We start from the raw sequence: 23616 nt of genomic DNA on the forward strand, positions 1-23616 counted from the left end.
GTCAGTATAAAACTATACCAACATTCAAACTTGTATGAGAGGAATGGTTGGGATTGAAAAACCTACCATTTATTGTCATTTGCTTAACCAAAGCTCAGACTGCCATCACTGAAAGATTGTTGTCTGCTTGTATCATATTATATATATATATATATATATATATATATATATATATATATATATGTTGTATCTTTCGGCTTTTCCCGGTTAGGGGTTGCCACAGTGGAACTCCGGTCCGCTAATGATTGGCAGTAGATTTTTATGTACTGAGTTGCCAGCCCTGACGCACAACCTTCAACGAAGGTACGCACATTCACGTATGTCTCCACACAGAAAACGCTTTAGCTTGAGACTCAAACAGGACAATGTCTTACTGTGAGGCGACAATGCTACCGCAGCACCACCACCATAGTTTTATATATATATATATATATATATATATATATATATATATATATATATAACTTCTTGAGCATTGAAGTTGCTGGCTGAGCCTCCTTAAAACTTGAAAACGCACACACACACACACACACACACACACACACACACATGCATCATACATTCAGTGTTTTATATGATCAACTTCAGCTCCTACAACTCCGTAATTATATACAGTAAATCCACTGTCCCACAACTTCAACCAAATGTACAACAGCAAAGTCATGCTGTAGTCAATTAAATATGATTTGACTATGTCCTAGATCAATATCCTGAGCTTTTGAGAAGTAGAGACACCTCCACCACACAGAAAAATAACAAATGTTCAACATAATGAACTGCTACCATATATAATGAAAGACAGATGGGGGGGTATTTTTAAAACAGCCAACAATAAACCTGCATATTCTTTGGAGGTAAAGACATCCAAGTACCAGGAGAAAACCCACACAGACATAAAACCATGCAAACTCCAGAGGCTAGGACAGAACTCTCAAATACTGGAATTACCTAGCAGAAATCGTATCAACTGTACAACCAAAGTGCCCAAAATCCATTTCCTAGAGGCGTTTTTACCACAGGGGTTATCTGTAGAGGTCATTCATAGAGCCACAGATTCATAGACTGTTACTAGGTTAATGACCTGGGGACCTTTCTAAGCCTAGGCAATATGTCCAGTAAGAATAATGATGTCCTGTATCCAAAAAGGGTATTGAGGACCAGGAATTTATAAGCTACCTCTTTCCATTAAGTACATGGGTGCCAGGCATGGTCTAAATTTCCTATGCCCCATCCACTTGTCTAGGTTCTGCTTAAACTGGGTAATAGATGAACTCAGCTTCACATGGATGGGAAGTTTATTCCATAGGAGGGTCAATCTATGGGACACATATCTGTCTTTGCAGCATGTCCTGTTTAAGTCACAGACAAAATTCAGGTCCCTACACCTTGTAGTTCTGGTATTGTTTGAATTACGGATATGCAGGAGATTCATAAATGTGGGGTTTTCAGATGCCTTGTAAGCCAGTCATAGATCACCCCTCAGCAATCTGTAGGAGACTGAGGAGAGGGAAAGGTCTTTAAGGGGCTCTGCATAAGGCAGGTTTGTTATGCCTTACATTCTTTTTGTAAGGAACCTTTGAGGTTGCTCTAGTTGCTGCATATGCCTGGACAGGTACATACCAAATGAAGCATTGTACTCTATTATTGGTCTGATAAGGCTGGCATACAGTTGGGTAATGACCTCTTTAGATGGAGATGCCATGCCCTTATTTACAAGTCATTCAACATAAAAGGATTTCTTCACCACTGCGGCCATGTGCTGGTCGAAGGTAAGGTTACTCTCTACATACATACCCAGATCCCTGACCACTGGGTTGGCTCTTAGGGGTGTATTATCAACATGGTAATTAGCTGGGATATTTGATTTCCCAAAGGGTACAATTATGCATTTCTTAGCACCAAGTTTAAAACCATGGCTTTGGCACCATTTGTTAGTCAGAGTTAGACTTCCATGAAGAATGGTAGTGTCTGCAGGGGAGTCAATGATAACCCAGTACTTGCTATCATCTACACGCTTAGTCAGCCATAAACTTTCAACATTTGCTTACATTTTATAGAAATACAGTACATGTCAAAAAAGAGTGAGTCCAGTACCAACCCTGGAGGACTCTGCTAGTGACTGGCCTCTTGGTAGAAGTGGCCTTGCCTAGTTTGACCTCCTGGGTACTACCAGTGAGCCACTTGGCTATCCAGTAGGTGATACAAGGGTCTATACCTAAATTAATGAGTTTGTCTATAAGGCCTGAGTGGGGTATTGTTTCAAAAGCCTTGGCCAGGTTGAGGTACGTTGTGTGCACAGTCTTACCTTCATGCAACGCTTTGGTGACCATCTCAAAAAGTCCACCAGATTTAATAGATATGTCCTTCCTTTAACAAAGCTAAACTGTGTTGAGTCCAGTGTTTGCAGGTTACCTATGTCCTCATTTATCATGTCCATTATGATTCTCTCCATGGCCTTACATATAAAGCTGGTGAGACTTATGGGCCTGTAGTTACCCAGATCCTTTGTGCAGGATAGTGACAGTAGCCATTTTCCATTCCTTGGGCACAGAACCTGACTGAAGGCTCTAGTTGAAAAGTGATTCAAGTGGGCCATCGAGGTCATATTTCATGCTATTTATTAAATATCCTGTGATATTATCAGGGCCAATCGATGTAATGTTTTTAGCCTTGGAAAGTACATTGATAACCTGTTTATATGGTATTTCCTTTGTACTTTAATGGAGGGAGTAGGGGTAGAAATTTGAGATGAACCTGTTAGCCAAAAGGTTGGCAATGGCCTCCAGTTCATTGTGGATGATGTCATTTTTAATAAGTTTTGTGGATTGCTGTGTATGTCCTCTGAAATTACAGACATAACTATAGAAAGATTTAGGTTCATAGGTTCATAGGTAAGTACTAGGCTATCTGCCCGAGGGCATCTATAAGCCTAGCCAGGATGTGTTGGCTTTTGCCGCCCCCCTTATATTAGTTCCCTGTGCCTCAGATTGTTATTTTGTCTTCAGATTTAGCCTTTGAAGTATTAATTAATCCTGCCTTAATTAGCTGCCTGTTTAAATTAGTCAGGGGGCTTTTAGTGTGTATGGCTTTGTTCCTCCTATTCTTGGTCAAGTTTTTTTTTTCTTTTGTTGTATAACTGGTTGATATTTTGATTCTAACAGGGTAGCTTGTCTATTCAGCTACCAATATGGCTGTACAGAGAGTTTGTAAATAGCCCAGTGCATTCTATGGTGTTTACTGGGTTTGGTGGTGCTTGAAATTTTGCCAAGGTGTTGTTTTGTAGCAAGATGCTAGCCTTGGAATAGTTCCTAAAGGTTTTTGGTTTCATTGGATCTGTGGATTTAATTTTTATTTCAAGTAATACTGCCTTGTGGTCAGATCTGACAAATGAAGATATTTCATTGGGTGAGAAACATTGACTTCCCATGTTTGTGAGCACAAGGTCAAGGATGTTTGCACCCCTGTTCCAGGATGTTGTTATTAACAAAATTTAGGAATCGCTGGGCTTGTACATTAGAAGTGGTTTAGGATTTTCACTCTATAGAGGGGTAGTTGAGATCCCCCATGAATATTATATTGGGTTGAATGGTGAGGGACTCTAGTACATTGAGATAGGAATAATGGATTTCCTGTGACATGGAGGGGGAACTATATGTTGCAAGGATATAGTAAGACATCCTGTTTATGGTGAGTTGCACATGTATGAGTTCCAGTGGGTCATATACTTTAACCAGTCTGGATGTGAGATTGGTCTTAATATGGACTGATACTCCTCCACTTTTAGTTCCATCCTGTGCAGTAGCTGGTCTAAAGGTGTGAAAGATATTATAACCTTGCATTGCTGGGGTACTCTCAGCAACTTTAAACCATGTCTCTGTTACTACACAAATGTCTACACCTTCCAGGGGAAAGGAAGGCTTGCGGGGACTGGAGTTTCTTAAGACTTCTAGCATTGAGCAGTACCACCTTCAGATATTCCTTCATAGGTTCAGTTAAGTTGGTAGGTTTATCAGTTTGGCATTGCCTAAAAAAAGGCACTATGGGGGTGGAAAAGGTCTTTCCCAACATCCAAAAGCCTACAGGGGATAGGTACAGACCATCCCTGGCAAAGCAATGTGGTCTGTCAATCATGCCCCCCCCCCCCTCAACTGACACCAGAATCTAAGCCAGTTGTTAAAGTCAATCATTTTCTGCTGCTAATGTGTCATCATCCTTGGAGAAGGTAGTATGCTGCTCAGTGCTAGGCTCATACCTGCCTCAGACACACAATCAGTGAGCTTGATCATGTCTCACTTTAGAAAGGCAAGGGAGGCATGTCTCAGGTCATTACTACCCACATGGACTATAACAGAGTCATACAGGTACCTATGGTTCAATGACCTGAGTGCATGTGTGACTTGACAGATCCTAGCCCTGGAAAGGCAGCTAACCATGACTCTCCCTTTCCTCACTCTGGGTAGGGGGACATCAGTATGCCTCACTATAGAATCACCAATGACCAGGAATTAGGTTAACTGCTCCTGTGGGCCATTTTAAGCCAGGCCAATTTTCTTTGGTGAGAATCAAACCTTGTACTTCTTGTTTGAGAGGTAAACACCTTAACCATTATGCTAACCCCCAACTCCATTCTTCATACATGCTGCCTTGGGTCAGACCTAGTCGCTGTCTTATCATCCAGTAATACATTGTCCATGCATGTGAAGGGCATAAGTTATGCCCACAAGCCCCATCACAACCTAACAGCCACTGCTATGATTGATGTTCAAAAGGCCCATTTTTCCTCGGATTCTGTTATGGCCTACAACAGCCTATATTATAAGGGGGTCAGATGTCCATCACTATGAACTATGTAACAGGTTTAGTTGCTTCTCATTCCTGTCTCTAACTGGACTCTTCATCGCTCCTATACAGCTGACCATCAACTGCCACCAGCTCCTTACCTCATTCTGCAGGTCTACCAGATTCCCCTTAACTTCCTCTATAATCAACCTGACCCATGTCTGGGGCTAGTGAGGAGATTGTGGATGCTGGCAGAGAATCATACTGCTAGCAGAGAGGATGCCCTAACTCCCACCACCCTTCAGCAACCTTGCAAGCCCAGCAATTGCTGCCTTTGGGAGATGCAGTTGTACTTCCACTCATGCACAACTTCCAGACCAGGTGGTATACCACCTGCAACATGGAGCAGGTCAGTCTGGTAATACTGCTATTACAGAGAGTCTAGGCTGCCTCTTATTACACATGACATGTAAGCTGATGTTGGCAACTCAAACCCATCCTCTCCCATGCTGTCCCCTTAAGCTCCTTTGCCATTAGTTGAACACAAGTTATATGGGACACAGTAGAGGCTTCATCCCTCTGCCCCATTAGGCCACTCTTTTGTTAACTGGGTTCTTGAAAGAATGCCTATTTACAAAGATTAAAGGCAATGCATCACATTTTTCACCATTAAACTACTGCATGTGACTCCAGTATACAATGTTTGGAGTCCAGGAATCATGAGTAACTGAATGGCCTATGCCTCTGGTTTGGTATCAGTGAATTTGTGCACTAAAACTGTACAACTAAAAAAGAAAAAAAAATGTATGACCTCCCCTGAGAACTCATTTGTGAGTGAGTCACTGATCTATGTCTGTGCTGTGCTACTGCATCATTCTTACAAGATCTGCTCTGTTACCCCTACTGCAAAAAGTTTTCCAAGCATATGATCTAATGCCATGGACTACAACCCAAATGCATGCAGCAAAATGGCTTTATGCATGTTCATTAACCTAAAAGTACCTTTAATAAATCTAAACAATCATGCTCTGAATGTACATTTGTAACCATCAGTGTGTGTTCTTAGTTTCTTTATTTGTTTATGCTACACTTTGTAGTTTGATTTGAATACAGTTCTCATACATACATGTACCCCTTACACCTGGCTCACACATAAATGAGTTTTACGTTGTAGCTTACAGTTTCCTAAAATAAATACAACATATGTTGTTCAGGTACTCAGTCACAGAATGTTAAACAAGATATTCTGCAGTTGCACACATAACCAGACATGCATACTGTAGCTTTGATACAATGTAATCATCCCTACTGGTTTCAGACGGTAGTCACTATGTAGCAAAAGAAATGACACTGGGCCAGAGCAGATCACCTTAAACTATTTGAGTTGCAACTTTACAAGCAAGGCAAGTAACTTTAGATCTTAGTTAACAAAACAACGACACAAAAGTATCTGCGTAGTCTCACATGATTTTGACAAGTAATTGTAGCACTTTATTTCAAGTTAACTGAAACATTTATGTCAGTTTCTTAAATATTTAGCTAATAATATTTCAGAAATTATTCAAGTTCAAACTTCATTTGAGATATGAACCCAGGTCTGATTGTCACAAAAGACATTGACTGTAAAAACTACGTTGGGTTTCTGTTGTTAGAAATACTCAGCACTACACAGATCATTTCTTTGCTGTTCTCTGCGCTATTTAAATAAAATGAATGTAGTTCAGCATATTATTTGTGTTCAGGAATCTGAACAAGTACAGCCTGGTGATGATGGAAGAGAAGATGAATATTTTGCAGGGGAGGGGGAGGATGTAGTACATGATGGTAGCTCTGAAATATTTTGAGCAACTACAGACAGACTTATAAATATTCATTTCACTTGGGATTTGAGGGAACTAGAAAGCAACATAGTTTTGGACTACAGGGAGAATTAAAAGGCAATACTTAACAAAAAGAAAGTTACCAGTATTGGTTGCCTTTCTTGGGACAGACTGATTCCAAGCATAAATGTGGGAAGCTCAAGAAACAGTTTTAGACTGAGAAAAAGTGAGACTGAATTCTTAGTCCGTAAGAGTAACAGGACTGGAGAAGGGAAACTCTGAGATGGCAGTTATTGTAGTTAGCCGAATACTGAGGAAGAATGATGTAAACTAGACCGTTTGTTTCTATTGTAATAGGCATTTATAGTTCTTATGTGAACTACAGTCTTTTTAATTACAAATAGCAGTTTACTCTGTACCCAGTCTTACAGCTTTCAAACACATTTATAAACACAAAAACACATGTAGAAACACACAAAAATATCCCCATACATTCAGAGAGAATGTATAAAGATGCATACACACTTTGAGATATATATATATATATATATATATATATATATATATATATATTATATATATATATATGAAATATATATATATATATATATATATATATATATATATATATACACACACACACACACACACACACACACACACACACATACATATGCAACACTTTGAAGAAAGTGTACACATTAGCTACTTGCTTTGCTGTTTTTGCTCCCCCAGTTGTGTGGGTGTGTTCATTTTGCAACCCTCCTTATAATAAACATCCACTTAAAAGAGAAATTAGGAGCAAAAGCAGACGCTCTGGTTAAGTGTCACTTAACAGAATATATACTTGCTGATTGGTACAATCCCATCTACACTTATTGTATGTGGGAACATTCTGAATTTTACCAATTTGTTCCACGTATTTGTTTGACATGATGTCACTGTTCAATTTAACTCTAATACAGCTTCTGTATTTTTAAATAGCAATTTTCTGTTAATTGTATTAAAAATATACAAATGCAAAACTATGAATGTGAAAAGAAGTGAAGAAGAACTGGACGAAAGTAAAAAGTGGGGTTGGCAAGCTTTTATTACTGTAAACCATATTTCTCATTTATTATACATAGATATATGACCATATAGTATTTTCAAACTCAATATTTTCTGTTTAAACACATCTCTGTTCTCCCAATCTTAAGCATTACTTTAAAACTCCAATCTCTGATCTGTCTGTAAAAATATGCTTGCCTATGTCAGTGGTAAATATAGCACTTTGTGTCCACTCCTTTTCTCCAAACATGTGCTTTCCTCCCTGGTGTAATTTATGCGTTTCTCCTGGCTGTTCCTAAACTTAGGCATGCCTTGGTGCCTTTCTTCTCTAACATGGTGAAGATCAGAGCCAATAGGGTTTCTCTGAAGATCAGGTGTCAGTATAACATCAAGACATAATCACCCTGACAAGCTTGCACACTTAGCAGCCAGTCTCAGCGTCAGGGAGCTCATCTCTCTCAGCTGGTTTTTTGCAGGTAAGAAAGATCCCACTCAATAGGTTCCATTTATCTGTATGGAATATATTGGCCTAAAATGACTGTAAAGGGCAGATGCCAAGATTAGAGCATCAGCTTTAAGAAACTGCAGCAGAAATACATTCATAGAATAAGCTAATTTGGTCTGAAGATTTTTCAATGTAATCTGCTTCCTTATTTTTACTGGATGAATACTGCTGATAGATAACTGTTTTAGCCTGTACCTGTTTACCTTCTTTTTTTTTTTTTGTGAATGTAATGAATGTTAGCTTAATGCATACAAATGTTTTCTAGTATACAGGGTTATAAAGTGACTTAGACAACTAAGTTTGCTCTAGACTGGATCCTGAGCAAGTACATGTGCCTAGAAAAATAGTAATAGGACTCCTGTTAACAGACGCATAAAGAGCTCAAATGTATAAATACTGATCCACATAAGTCCAATCCCAAGTTCATATCACACCTTTATTGCTATTTTTTGTTGCCTACTTTAGGCCCACTTGACACGGTCTATTTTCAGAAGGGACCCGTGGTAGTATTCCTGTCAACTGCAATGGAAATAATTGACTAGGGCACTCAGCAAAACCCCCCTACTCTTTTTTTAAAACTATATTTGAAAGGGGGTCCTTGATTATTATAGACACAGAAATATTTTTTTTTACTTTTTAACTTTTCTTTCTTTTAAGTTGTGAAGCTATGATAAATTATAATTTAAGTATGTTGTAACCATTAATAATTTGAAGGCCACATAACTGATGGAGCAATACTGATAAATAGAACATTACTCTTTTTTAATAAGTGTCACAGCATATTTTCATCCAGCTGAACTATCTCCAAGTCAGGCAGATGGGACCACAGTTTAATGTCGTATGCAAAGGACTATACTTCAAGAGTTCAGTAGCTCCGTTTGTTGCACTGTAGTGTCAGCACTAGAACATGAAACTAAACAGCTGGTATGGGAAATGAACCCACAGCCTTCTGAAGTTTGTGGTATATGGGACAACTATGCAATGTGCAGAATACTGATTGTTCTTTTGCACATAGCAAGCCAGCAGCAGCTGAGCTATACACAGTTCTCATTGGACTTGTAGTTTTAATTCATATTTTATAAAACAGAATATTTCCTTTATAACAGGGAACAAATTAAATTAACTACCCCTGAATGCAATATCCTTGAGCAGATATTTATACGTTTTTGCACTACTGTATTTATATGGTCAGAAAAGTTTAACAAAATAACTTATGGCTCAGATGGAAGTAAATTGATTGTATAACCGTATGCAGTTATATAGTTTAGTCTATATGATTTCATAAAAGTAAAAGAAATATAAGTTTTCTTCAGAATGTTTTCATCAGGTATAGATTGTTATACTCAGACTAATGTGGCCAAAAAGCAAGAGAGGTATTGGTGTCTAATGTCCTGGTTTCCAATCTGATGCTGCATAAAGAATGTGTGATGTTTCATTAATCTCAACTTACAAGACAATTCTGACCCACAGAGAAGGCATCTGTTTGTAGTCTGCTCTAGCTTATAAGGGTACCTAGGAAACCATATGGAGCAGCTGTCTGAATCCATCCTGGTAGTTTTAAAGATGGGGATCAATCTAATAGACACAGAAATATCTCATTTGTTTATTAATCTGCTGTTGTTTTTACCTGATTGTACTGTATAAGGCCCACTATATACAAGCTACTTTAGATGTCACAAGATCTGTAGAACATAATTGATTTGTAGGGAATTTGTGGAAACCAAATCTATGTCTGCTTGACGTACATATTTACAATTTATTAGTGTTATCTCCATGTAATACCGTCATGCGTGGTGGAGGCACATAAATAAATGTATATCATGGTATAACAGTTATTTCTGAAAATATAACATTGTTGCCTATGTGCTTGATAAATAATATCCTGTGTAAATGCTATTACAGCAGAAATGTCAGCTACTTGTTAGTAAATGTTGAATGTATGTAATACATACATGGGTACTACAGGAAATTCAGGGTAGGCTGGAAATAATGCATCACATTCTAGTCAATTGTCATGTGACAGGTAAATAATGTGTCATCTGCATGCTCATCTGGGAAATATGACAGTGCATGTGCTGCGAAACATATTACACAGAAGATGAGGACAGCAGCTTCCATGTGCAAGCATAGTTTGTGAACACAGGGACTCAATCTTCAGAAAGCTTACCCTTTGCAGTTCTTTTGTAAATCATGATGGCAGCCAGTGGACTTGCACACCTGCAGTGCAATGTTTACCTTGTCATTATGAAGCGTGTTGTTACACCATGAATATGGATAAGATATGGGGATGCTACCTAGCCAGGTATGAAATCTAGTTACTTGAAGCTGTGAAACATATTTCCTTTCTACAAAGGATTGTGCAAGGCCTTGGGCCCTAGTGAATATTAGGCCTGCTCCCGACCTCAGGAAACAATGTGGTACTTTGATTTCATTAAAATAATAGAAACATAAGTTTACTTCAAAATGATAGTATTTGGGTATAGGCTGCTGTAGTCCCTATCCGTGTCTTTCAAATATTGTCTTGTTGAGAGCATTTGCAGTAGTATAAAGCTGGCAAGTGCTTGTCATGAAACACTGCTTATGTATTTGACAAGGGTTGTCCTGCATACAGTAATGAAATGTGTTTCTTAGTGTAAGACATATCTACATTTTGTATCTTTTTACATCACATGTATGTCTGTATGTGTATCTATCTATCTATCATTCTTAAACTGTGGTTAGTTTCAGTATTTGCCAATTGTTTTGTTACTCTTTTATTCTGTTTGCTTTGTATATTTTTATTTGATGCATATATGTGTGTGTATGACCTAAGTAAGAAATTAACAGGCAACAATGCTAAGAAATTATACTACATGATATTTATGTTTAGGATTTAATGTTACAGATGGTAGTTTTGTGCAACTAAATATTTATTTTCAGTTATAACAGTTTTATCGACGTCTAAAATAACTAACCCAGGGCTCTGTGAATCATTTTCCCACTGAAAAACAAGCTGGCACTGTGTCACCTCCCTGCAACGTAATTAGCATTAGTGCTTTTTTGGTGTTGACATACAGTATGCATGCTGACTCTGGATAAACATGCAATTTTGGAAAATTCCAGTGTATTGCTGTCTTCACAATGACCATAACAATACTCATTCCAAGAATTAAAAGTGTGAAGAATTTATTGCCGTGTCTTAAAGAATTTTAACTATAAAACAATGTATGGACTGTTACTGGGGAATTACATTTTAATTCATAGGTTCATATGTTCATAGATAGGTAGGTACTAGGCTATTGGCCCTAGGGCCTGTATAAGCCTAGCAAAAAAGGTACCCTGGCTTTCGCCACCCAAGAACATTATTTTCCTGTGTACATCAGTATTTACTTTTTCATCAACTGATGATTTTTGGTTTAGGAAAACAAATGGTTAAATTACTCAAGAAGTTATAAATAAGAAAAAGAAAATGCTCATAAGACAGGACAAATGTGGCATTTAAAATAATATCTTCATTCAGTTCTCCATACACTTCTATGCTAACCTGAACAGTAAATTGAGAATGATCCATGTTTTGGAAATGACATTTGTGACCGCCTATATGCACCGATATTACACTTTAGCCATTAAACTAGTTAACTAATAATATGAGGAAGAAAGGTAGGGAAAAATACTAAAATCTATGTCCTCAGGAGGTGTGCCCCCTAGATGTACTGAGCTAGTTAATAAAACAGATATGAGGTTCTTCCACATTCTATGTAGAATGTGCAACATACTGTAAATGGTACCTCAGAAGAAACAGGTAGGGCCTTGTACCTACAAACCTTTCTGAGAACATACCTGTACAGAATGAACATGACTATACTCTCCCTTGAAAGTAATTAAATCAAAATCCTTTCTTCACACTTATTTTGTCATTCTCCATCCCCAGTGTTTCCTCACCAGTGATATCATTATTGCAGAATGCAGTATGAGTAATTTTCTTAGGTAATGGAACCACTGAGGTCCTGTCATTAAAGAACACATATGTAAGCCATGACTGAAACCTGGACAGCCTGTGGTTCACTGGGTGACCTTCAGTTATTCATCTGGCATGCTAAAGTTACAGTGCTTGCAACTGTGAGGCATATGATGTAAGAGAGACATAGCATGAAATAAAAGGAAGAAGGAAAAAAGCACTGTTGTTCTGAAGTGTATCATAAACGTTATTCATGAAGAAAAGAGATAAACAAATGCACAGATATATGATTAGCATAATATCAGAGATAAAAAGTGAATGCAGAGATATATGATTAGCATAATATCAGAGATAAAAAGTGAATGCAGAGATATATGATTACCATAATATCAGAGATAAAAAGTGAATGCACAGATATATGATTAGCATAATATCAGAGATAAAACGTGAATGCGCAGATATATGATTAGCATAATATCAGAGACAAAAAGTGAATGCACAGATATATGATTAGCATAATATCAGAGATAAAAAGTGAATGCACAGACATATGATTAGCATAATATCAGTAATGAGGAAAACAAAAATGTAGCATATCCAAAAGGAATTTGTAAAGCAATTTTCGAAGTTTGTTCCTGTTGCATTATGGGTACTAGAAGTTGTTTTTTTTTTAAAAAAGGACCTAAACAGGAAAGGATACACAAAACAAATGTGTGTGTATATGTATGTTTGTTGTACACACACTTACACACAAATGTATCTTTGTGTGTGTGTGTGTGTGTGTGTGTGTGTGTGTGTGTGTGTGTGTGTGTGTGTGTGTGTGTGTGTGTGTGTGCGCGCGCGCATAGGTCTACTTAAAAGTGTCTAAATAGAAAAAAGTCAGCCTGAAAACAATTACCTACAATAGTCAACCAAAAACATTAACATAATTATTTCCATGTTGTGAGACAAAAATCTCACAACATGCAAATAAAAATGTTTTTGCAAGAGGGCAAGCCCATCTGCATCCACCCCTCCCCAACTAAGTAAATATACCAATTCTGACATCACACAATACAGGGGAAAGGGCATATTCCCCATTTCCAACATTATAGCAATCTCATACAAATACAAGGCCAAAACACCGAGCAGTCCTAATAAAAAAAACAATCGTTTTTCATTTGCAAGCTCAAAGATTCTTTTCGCCAGACGTGAATAATGCTGACAATGTTTTTTGTCAACTACTTTGTCAACTTTCTTACGTCACTGTTTTTCTGTTTAAACATATTTAAGCGAATATATATATATATATATATATATATATATACACACACACACACATATACATGCCGAGTTTATGTTTCTGTGTGTGTGTGTGTGATTTTGTGTGTAGTTCTACAATCACTTCAAGCCACATAACCTTGCAAGAGCATATAGCACATGAAAAATACAATGTTGGAGAGATTTCTGAGTTTTATTATATGATCAAATTTTATATGACATGGCAATCACAGTGTAGCACAGTAGAAAGGAACAATGTATGGAGATTAAAATTTAGCTTTTACTTTCAGGCTTTCATTTGGAATACATATGTTGACTAAGCTATTTAAATCTTTTTTTTTGGATAAATAAATTAACATAGTTTAAATAGATAACATTGAAATCAGATTATGTAGGCTTAATACAAGTTAAGTACTGCAAATCTGAGCTTGACACCATTCATTTCAAATACTTGTAAAGTAGCCAACAGAGAACAAGATGCTAGGGTTATAATAAGTTAAATTAATGCATGGCACTTAGCTAGACTTGTATGTGCACATATACTGTCTGTTTGCTTCAATATCTGTCTGTCTGTCTGTCTGTCTCAGAACTGCTTTTTTGTAAAATAGATAACTCTTTCTCCAGCACAAATGCTATAAACCTTTGCAAATTGTACTTTTCAGTCAAGGTTTGCATTTTTATCCTTGAATTACTATATATTAATGCTTCGTCCCCATTTGTCAAATTTAGATTTGCAGGTTAGACATTAATATGAAGTCTTTTTTTCGGAGCCTTCTCATAAATTGCTCCTTTATACTGGTGTTAGTGAGCTCTATGTAAAACTGTACACTGTATATCTAGCAAATGTCTTACCAGCAAATATCATACTATTGATTAATATATACAAATACAGAGATTTGTTGATTCTGACTACTTAAGTGACAAGAATTCTGCAGGTAAAATTTTAAAAAGTAGTTAGACACTCTTTTTTCAGATTTGTACATTTGTGTGCTGCATCATTTTATTTAGATCTTTACATCATACCTTCTAACCACTAACTAAAAAAAAAAGAGCCTTGATAAGGACAGGGAGCGAACACTGGCACTCTGCTCCAAATAGCAAGAAGTAAGGAGGAAACCTGATCTCATATTCAGCTGCAGAAGGAGGAGAAGTGGATTCAAACAGGCATTCCCAGCTGTTACACTGTAACCTACTGCCACTGACGGAAATGTGCGTTCACACCAGACTGGGCAGAAAGTGGGACAGGCTTGAGGAACTTTTCCAAAAAAGTGCTGAGCAGCATAAAATCTTGCTTACCCATATCATCTGTCTGTCTGTCTGACAACAGCGGGTACTGCATTATACATCATGTTATAATCAATAAAATAAATATGATGATTACTTAAGATATTCATTCACTTTATCATAGTCTACATCCAGGAAGTATGACATTAACTTACTAAAGCAAAACTTGGTAATAGAAGTAAGGGCTTCATAGTGAGCCCCATCAGAAAAAAAAAAAAAACTCAGCCATATTTTTTTATATTTTTATCACCAATAAAAACATTGTTTAATAGGTGTACTAGCCCAACATGAGTAGGGGATGAGTGTGATTTTTCTTAAGCTTTTCTTGTTAGGCTCAAATATTGTCCAGTCATTCAGTTTTGCCTTTTATAAACCTCGGTGCTAAAGAGGTAGGTTACTCGTGGGAAAATGATCGAAGGATTGTGAACAGACTTTTGTGAGGGAAAGCAGAACATATCAGAATTATTTCTTAAAAAAAAAAAATCCAGAAAGTATTTTTTTTGTCTGAAGCACAGAAGTACAACAATCACATTAACAGCTAATATTAGGGATCAGAAATGGATTATATTCATGAAGTGGACTTAGCAAGACATTGGTACAGCTAGAAGACAAATTATTACTGTGGTGCTGCAACAATAATTAATTAACTAAATGTACAATAATTTCCAAAATCTGAAGAAAATTTTACATCTGATTAACTGAGTTGTTGAATTTTTAAAATATCAACCATATTAATAGATAGTTAGAGAGTGCAGAGCGAACTTCAGGATACATCTTAGCTGGCTATGATTTAAAGTAAAAATAAACTGTAGCAAGTCTTTGAGTCAAGAGACCTAGTTTTATAAAGAAGTGTTAACTATAGTCCTACATACTGAAGGTTTATTTAGATTTTCCTAAAGACTGGTATATTCAGTGTATAGCTGCAACTGTAGTTTAATGGCTAATGGTTTCATTTATAAAATATTACCTTGTAATGTTACAGCAGTGTGTGTGTGTGTGTGTGTGTGTGTGTGTGTGTGTGTGTGTGTGTGTGTGTGCGCGCGCGCGCACACGCGCACAAATGCAGACATATTTATCTTTACCCAAACATACACATGTCCACATGTACAGCCTTGGATTTAGGATGTATGATTGAAAAGAAAGTTTGAAATGACACCAGTTTGTCCTTTTCTGCGCAAAAGTAAGCTCTCAAGGTCTGCGTCCCCACAGACATGCACAAACACACATGTATACATATAAATACACTTGCACAAATGCATGCATATAAATGTACTTATACACACACACGTTCCTAGTAAGGCTTAGAAAATGGATAGGTGAACATTTGCACAGATACACAGTCCTACAGCCTTCAGTTCATGTACAGCACTTCTTTTGTTACATATATAATGTATGTCATACATTACTGCAGGCAAAGAGTGATAAAATAGCCTTAAGTGGACATAGTTGTCAAGGTATAGAAATAATCTTAGGATATCAAGAACTGAGAGGCCATATTAAATTAAAGGTAATGGCTGAAACAGCTGTAGAAATGCAGAGTGATAGCGCCTGGTAAGAGATAACAGATGCTTAATCTACCTTTTTCTACCTTTTAATTCACCTATTGATTGTATGTGAGCAGCATCCTGTCTTGTTTTACCTCTCACCATAGTTGCATGCATTCTTGAATTCTCTACTATTTTTGCAACAAGTACATTGTTGCAAAGAGTGTTGCACTTTTCTACTATCTTCAACACTTGTGCTGTGACTTGCAGTCAGTGGATAACATGCCTAACAAAGTTCACATGCAAAATCTTATTGTATATTAGCCTTGTCTTTATTTCAAAACATCTACCATACCCCAAACAAAGAAGCAAGACATGGTCCAAACAAAAGAGCACCTTGTTTTTTGAGGGCTCATATACGTTACTCATTTAGTATTGTAAGATGTTTCTATAGATGTGCCAAATTACATTTTCGGAAATGACACAAACTGAATAATCCTGGAAGAATAGCTCATATGGACTTACTGAGTACAATAAAAATGCACTGAGCAGGGTAAGGATACAACCTAAGCTCCAATGCAATTAAATATTCCGCTGCCACAATACAGAGAAAACAAATTACTAACAGAATCCATACATGAGTACAAAGGAACAAGGTAGTGGTATAGTAACCAAAATAAAGAAGAGGAAGGAAGGTTCTAGAACTAGACATTTTTGAGGGGAATGTCGTCAACTTACTGTGAGCAGATGCACTAAAAACTTTAAAGAATGTGGAATGCCATTTGCTATAGAGTTTTGAAAGACAGGAACAAGTACACAGAGCATCAGATTTAAAATTAGCAGCATCTCGCAAGTACTGCAGTTTTCCTTTTTCAGAATAAAGTCACGACCTGACTCCTTCAAGACCTACTCATATATCCATGGAGGAATGAAATGCAATGCCTTGAGTGTCTGTTGGCCTTCTTTCTATTTATGTTCTAAATTTAAGTGCTAAGACAAGACAGACAAGCAGGAACAAACATTCCATGCTAGCCACTGGTGTTGGTGGTGCTGAGGTTCTTGTTAACTCCTCCCTGGCTTTTGCCCAAGCCCCAGGTATAGTTGTATCCTTGACATTTAATTATAATATGAAAGTGTTAAATGCACAGACCACCATTTCTCATAATTTCCAAAGATCAAGACTCAGAATAACTTTAAACAAAGCTCTTGAGGTGCTAAATAACTGTCAACTATCTAAGACAGAAACCAGTATGGCTTATAAGCATAAACAGACAGTCAAGCTGATAAAAGTAACACTATAGAAAAGGTAGAAAACCTCAAAGTCAAATAAAAACGTAAAATAACATTAAACAATAAAATAACAGCAAGCTGTAAAATAAATATCAGTAAACAGCAAAATAAAAAAATATATACACTGTGCTTACTGTTTTAATTTGATATATATATATATATATATATATATATATATATATATATATATATATATATATATATATAGTCACTATGTTATGTGCCTTTTTGAACTAAAATAAATAGTAAATGAGAAAGCACAAAGTTAAACTTGGGTTAATTTCCTACCTGTCAGTTACATGTAGTGTACAGCACAATATTTACCTGCTTACATCAGTAGTAGGCATGACGTACAACAGAATACAGAGTAGTGCAGTAAAATTAAGCAGCTTGTCACAACCCACACCATTCATAGGAATGTCAGGGCAGTTAGGACAGCATATCAGAGTTGAAGTCTCTGCGTGTTATGGATGGTCTTGTGCCCCAAAACTTGCTCTTTCATGGTGACATGAAAACCATTTTGGTATACTTATAAAGAAGTAAAAGATGGACATTTTGTTAAATGTATGTATTTGCAAAACCAGAAAGGGATACTATGACAACTGTGCAATTCCAAATCTTTTATGGTAAAGATACCCACAAGGTTTGGTGTAATGTCTTCACAGCAGTGCAAAAACAACAGTAACATTATGTGAGCAAATTCATGAGTTATAATTGCCTCTATAAATCACTTCCTGTGGCAGCTTTTTTTTCTTTTACAAGAAAACCATCATTACAAGAAAACCATCATTCTGCAATCATGGTTCCAAGGTATCCTGTTTAAGTGTTATCATGTTAGCAGCGGTGTAGGTTAACTATCGATATTATGCTGAAGTGCATAACTCAGGGTCATCAATCAATGCATCAGCTTGCGCCACACTCTCATAACTACAGACTAACCTGACATAAAAATATACAAATTAAATGTATGCACTTTATCTAAGTGCCCTCAGGTGTTATGAACCTGCACTACTGCCTAACTACACCTTGTTCTGTTATGTCCACCTTCCTATCAGTGGTCACCACACTGCTTGTTACACTGATGAACATTTTGTCCCCAAATGTAGATAATGAAGCAAGAAGAACATACTGCTAACAATATCAACTGAATAACATGTGGCAGCAGATGGGGGTAGCACTTCCTTTATAATCTTGTATCCTTCCATCCTGTTTCATTTTATACTCAGAAATAATCAAAGCTTTGATGAATTAAAAAAAAATACTTAAATTATTTAGAACATTCTAAAAATAAAGATGAATTAAAACAGTTCCTAAATTATTTAAAATGATAAATTTCAAAATGCATGAGAGGCCAATAATACCCCAAAGTGCAAAGAACGCTGCACTAAAACAACTGATACCATTTTTCTAATGCTTTATAGCAGTCTCTCTGTTTTTTCACTGTGGAAAAATCAATGTTCTTGCACTGCTGTTTCTCTTATATGATGGGATGATGTTCTTACCCTTCAGCTACAAAGAGAAGTACAATATAGAAATTTAAGGATAATGTTAGTTCACATTTGGCACTTGCACCCATGACCTCCAGCATACTGGGCTAGTATCACTGCATTGGACCAACACAGGGTCATATAGGTGTTGGGTTTTTCCTTAAAAGCCTCATCCTTTCAGTTGGAAACCCCCAGCATGATGATGATTTATTTTTCTTTTTTTTTAAGAGGAAAACTCATCAAAGTTATGAAATCAATATGTACAAGGATACAGACATCTTTTTTGTTTTAGTTTTGAGTTAGAACTTGTCATCAATGTGATATGTGTAGAACATTATGGTATTATATTTCTTTTCCTCTGGTGCATAATGTTCATTCTGCAGTTATGTATTTAGGGTCCACGTTATGATGCATTAAATGTCATTACCATTAAAATCTAGATCCCTCAATCTTGACCGAACCTATTACAATATTAATGTCTTCTACAATACAGAACGAGAATTAAAGTCACATAACCATACTGTGATGTTCGTATTTACATTTCCATTTTACAATATAGTTTCATAGGTTCATAGATTAGTACTACGCTTACAGCTGAAGAACAGTAAGTGTAGTCACAATACCTTTGTCTTGACTACAACAGATTATAGACTACAATCTCTGGAGAGAAACTCACTTAGACCAATATCAGGCAGGAATTGGTGCTTACCTATCCAGTCATGAAAGATGGTTTTGAATTTAGTCAGGAAGGTTCTCTGCCTGATGTGCAGAGGGAATTTTCAAAGATGAGGAAGACTATTAATAGATGAATCTATTGCACTGCCAGGCTAGTCATATGATGAAAGCTTAGCTCTTTGAACTGGGTGTTTGTTAGACTGCTTTTTTTTCTCTGTGAAGGTAGAGAAGGCCAAAAAGCACAGGGATTTTCCACAGAAGGAAATGCTAAGGAAAGGTAATTTCCCAAACGGTCGTAAAAGACAAAGTAGAAGAAGAGAAATTTTTAACTTGTCAAGGTATATCTCAGGCAGATCATTGATGTAAACTGATCTTTTTTTAGACTTATCCTGGAAGATTTTTTTGAACGGTAATTTGGTCGGATCATGATGCTACAATGTTGTTGTTCTTCTTTCGGCTTTTACCAGTTAGGGGTCGCCACAGCGGAAATCCATTCTGCTAATGATTGGCAGTAGATTTTTGTGGTGCCAAGGTGCCAGCCTGATGCCCAACCTTCAACGAAGGCATGCCCATTCACGAATGTCTTTCGATGCTACAATAAATATAATAATCACTTAAAACTATAACATGAATCAGCAGAGTGGAAGAGTGATCCACTAACATTCACTTTCTAAGTTATTTTATGATAAATATTCCACACATTTATACCATTCATTACACTTTGTTTTCAATCTGTTTATTTACAACTATTTGGAAATAAGATATTGTTGTCAGTAATGGAATGTTGGGGTCATGTTTGCTGCATAAAGCAAGGAGTAAAAAAAATGTAATGCTCCATACAACTATGAATAAATAAATAACACAAATTTACAAGTAGGCATGTGCATGTATGCTTATGAATAAAACTTAATTTAAAAGTTAATTATATGTTTCAGACAGCTTTCTTTTCATTTAAGGAAACTGTTGGCATATTTATGTAATACGTCTCTCTGAATTCTTCAACTTATTTCATGTGCTTCTTTTTTTCAGTTGCTTGAATCTCTACCACAGCCATGTCTGACACAGAAGAAGTGTAAGTGCTTTTTATCTCTCAGAAATTAATAATTTTAAGTGCATTGTCTATATTCAGATTTAATTTCTGTAAATTCACTACACTAGCACTACACTACATTAATTTTTCACTGACGTACTTCAAAAGTGACAATGCCAATAAATTGTTGTTAATTTTTGAAACTACATTTGCAGCATGCTCCCAACACAATGCTGATACACACACACACACACACACACACACACACACACACACACGCACGCACACACACACACACACACACACACACACACACACACACACACACACACACCATATATATATATATATATATATATATATATATATATATATATATATATATTTTTTTTTATATATATATATATATATATATATATATATATATAGTTAGGTGGTGTGGGGGTGCAGCCCACCACATCAGGGAGTGTGGGGTAGGTGGGTTTCAGCTAGTAAGGTGTGCTTTAGTGTAGTTTTGGGCAAATGTTTACTTGCCCTGGGAAAAACTATTCAGTTCGGCATTTTCTATTTTGTCATTTTTATCTTGGCAAAATAACATTCGGCTTTATCGACTTTTGGTCATTTAAAGCAGATCCCTACATCTATATATATATATATATATATATATATATATATATATATATATATATATATATATATATATATATGAATATGGGAGTTCCATTCAAGTGGTTTATCAATTTATCTGATCACAAGTGGTCTATAAAAAGTGATATAGTGTAGTGTCCACTACATTTTACCAGTTATAACTCTGATCATAAGGAAAATTTATGATTTTTGAGTATTATAGCAATACCACCCCTAATTCTTGGACTTAGTCTCGCTCAGTTTGTGCAACTACTGTCCCAAACTCCTAGATTCTTTATTTAAGATCCACCACCTTTCCCATCCCCTGCTTTCTTGCTCTTTATCCATCCTGCATTTTCCTTTGTAAATATGGAGCCAAACTTGTTGCTCAGCGCCGCAGAGTTTTCTGTGTGTTCTGTTATGTTCTTCTGTTGATCTGGCCGCATTTCTTTTTATTTATTCAGTATGTCTTGAACTTTATCATCCACCTGCTTACACCTGCCATTTTCCTTCCTGTTTTGTCACTAATTCCTGTGATCTTCCTTTTCATCATTTTCCTACTGTTTGTGTCCAGTAGATCTCCCCCCTTACCTCCATGTTTCCATTTCTTCTATGCTAGTTCCGCTCTTCCTGAACTTTCTTCAGCTTTAGACTTTTCTGTCTCATTTTCACTTGTTTTTTTTTTCTCTCATATTGCCCATTTACTACATTTTTTTCTGTCAGAGTTATAGCTCTGTTTGCACTATCCTTCCCAGTGCCTACATGTCCCCCCTTGCTGTCCCATACCCACATCTTAGCCTGTTGCCCCTTATCAGCCATGATCACTGAGGTGGAACCTTTACTTTAACTTCATTAACTAGTCATGCTTTGTTTGTGTATGAACCTGTTGTCCCTACCATAGTCCTGGACAAGGTGATCAAATGCTTCCTGGTCCTGAACGTCTGTCAGATTATTTCTTTTCCTGCCCTGGAGATAGCAGTGCCCAGTTTGTTTCACATAAACTGAAGTCCTCCCCAAATCAGTCCTTCCTTTTGCTTTCCTTGCTCTTTTTCTGTGTGTAAGCCACTCATTGTTTCCCCCTCTCTGTATCAGAAGGCTGAGTTATATTGTATCTGCCCACTAGTTTTCTCCCCTTCCTTATCTTCTTCTTCTTTTCACCTGTTGTGACCGTCATGTTGGCCAGTCCCTCTGCATCTGACAGTTACCTTGCTTGTATATGTTCCCCTTCTTTCCAGACTTCCCTCATAAAGACTATCACCCACCATTTCTATCCTGCCAACTCTGTCTTTTTTATGGATTAGCTATGATATCCTGATGACTGTATAATACATCCCAACTCACTGTAATTAACACCTAAACAAAATATCCCTAATACTTAAATAATGAAATAGAGAAATCGGAGCTCACCAGTAAAAAGTCAGTGAAACACTAAATAAGAACTTATAAATCTACATAGCAGGGGCTTCATCCCCCAACCCCCATATTAGTTGTTGCAACTAAGAATGCTTCAAAGACTATCCAAGTTTGTTATATTTAGTTCCAAGTAGTAAAAGAAAGTTTCACTAACTACCTTCTGCAAACCCTCACACAACAGAACATATATACCCCAGAGTACTTTCTCCTATTTTCAGTGTATTAACCATAATATACTAACTACCACAGGGCAGTCTCACAAACCTTTCCAACATAAAATAACAAACTATCCTAACTGTGTCTGATTAGTAACACAGGCATCCAAGGGACCAGGTAGGAGAGGATGGGACCAAGTGGCTGTTTCACCTGCCTGTAGTGGCTATCTAGACTATTGCATTTAAAGGAGCTTTTCTTCTGAGGTAGGGAATAAGAGGTGTAAGTGGGCGCACTCACACCTCATCTCCTATGCACCTATAGAAGGTGTGCAAGCAGCATAGGGGTAGGTCATTCTGCTACAAAAGCTAGCTGACCTTCTCCATACCATCCAACCCATACTGCTGAAGGAATGGAAGGGTGGATGGTGCTACCTGTGTAAGAACAAGTGGGCTGCAAAACTCTCACCTAGCTCAGGGGTACCATATTTCCCCCTGCAGAATGAATAACCCAACTGGTTGCAGGTAGGGCAGCCATTAAGAAGAGATCCTTAGAGGTGGGGAGTAAAAAATAATTAAAATAAAAATGCTAACTTGATTTTGTGCATTTATGCAGTGTTTACTTTATGAACACTGTTCTAGCATGTATGCATTTTAAGGCTCTTTCACATATGTACCACAGTCATTGGGTAACTATGCAATTCCAATTGTCTGCATACACTGTACCCAGATATAACTGCATCCCACCTTTTATATCCCGCATATCTAAGAATACTTCCAGTTCCCTGATTTTGCATCCTGTACTCTTGGCACTTCACACCAA

The 23616-nt window shown here is 36.9% G+C and overlaps 1 protein-coding gene across 7 annotated transcripts in view; it reads left to right on the forward strand.

Moving 5' to 3' along the window:
- The first annotated feature begins 8003 nt into the window (after positions 1-8003).
- Positions 8004-23616, forward strand: part of TNNT3 (troponin T3, fast skeletal type) — a 60256-nt gene continuing 44643 nt past the window's right edge. For 2 of the 7 annotated variants that reach the window (XM_044059097.1, XM_044059098.1), the window contains exons 1-2: positions 8008-8125; positions 20601-20643. In XM_044059097.1, coding sequence (XP_043915032.1) covers positions 20624-20643 — 20 coding nt within the window. In that variant the 5' untranslated portion in view covers positions 8008-8125; positions 20601-20623. Of the gene's footprint in view, positions 8126-20600; positions 20644-23616 lie in introns of all 7 variants that reach the window. The other 5 variants (XM_044059099.1, XM_044059101.1, XM_044059104.1 and 2 more) reach the window with 4 other exon arrangements.

This window comes from Protopterus annectens, chromosome 17.part0 (genome assembly GCF_019279795.1).
Source record: "Protopterus annectens isolate FY-2018-M chromosome 17.part0, PAN1.0, whole genome shotgun sequence".
NCBI lineage: Eukaryota > Metazoa > Chordata > Ceratodontiformes > Protopteridae > Protopterus > Protopterus annectens.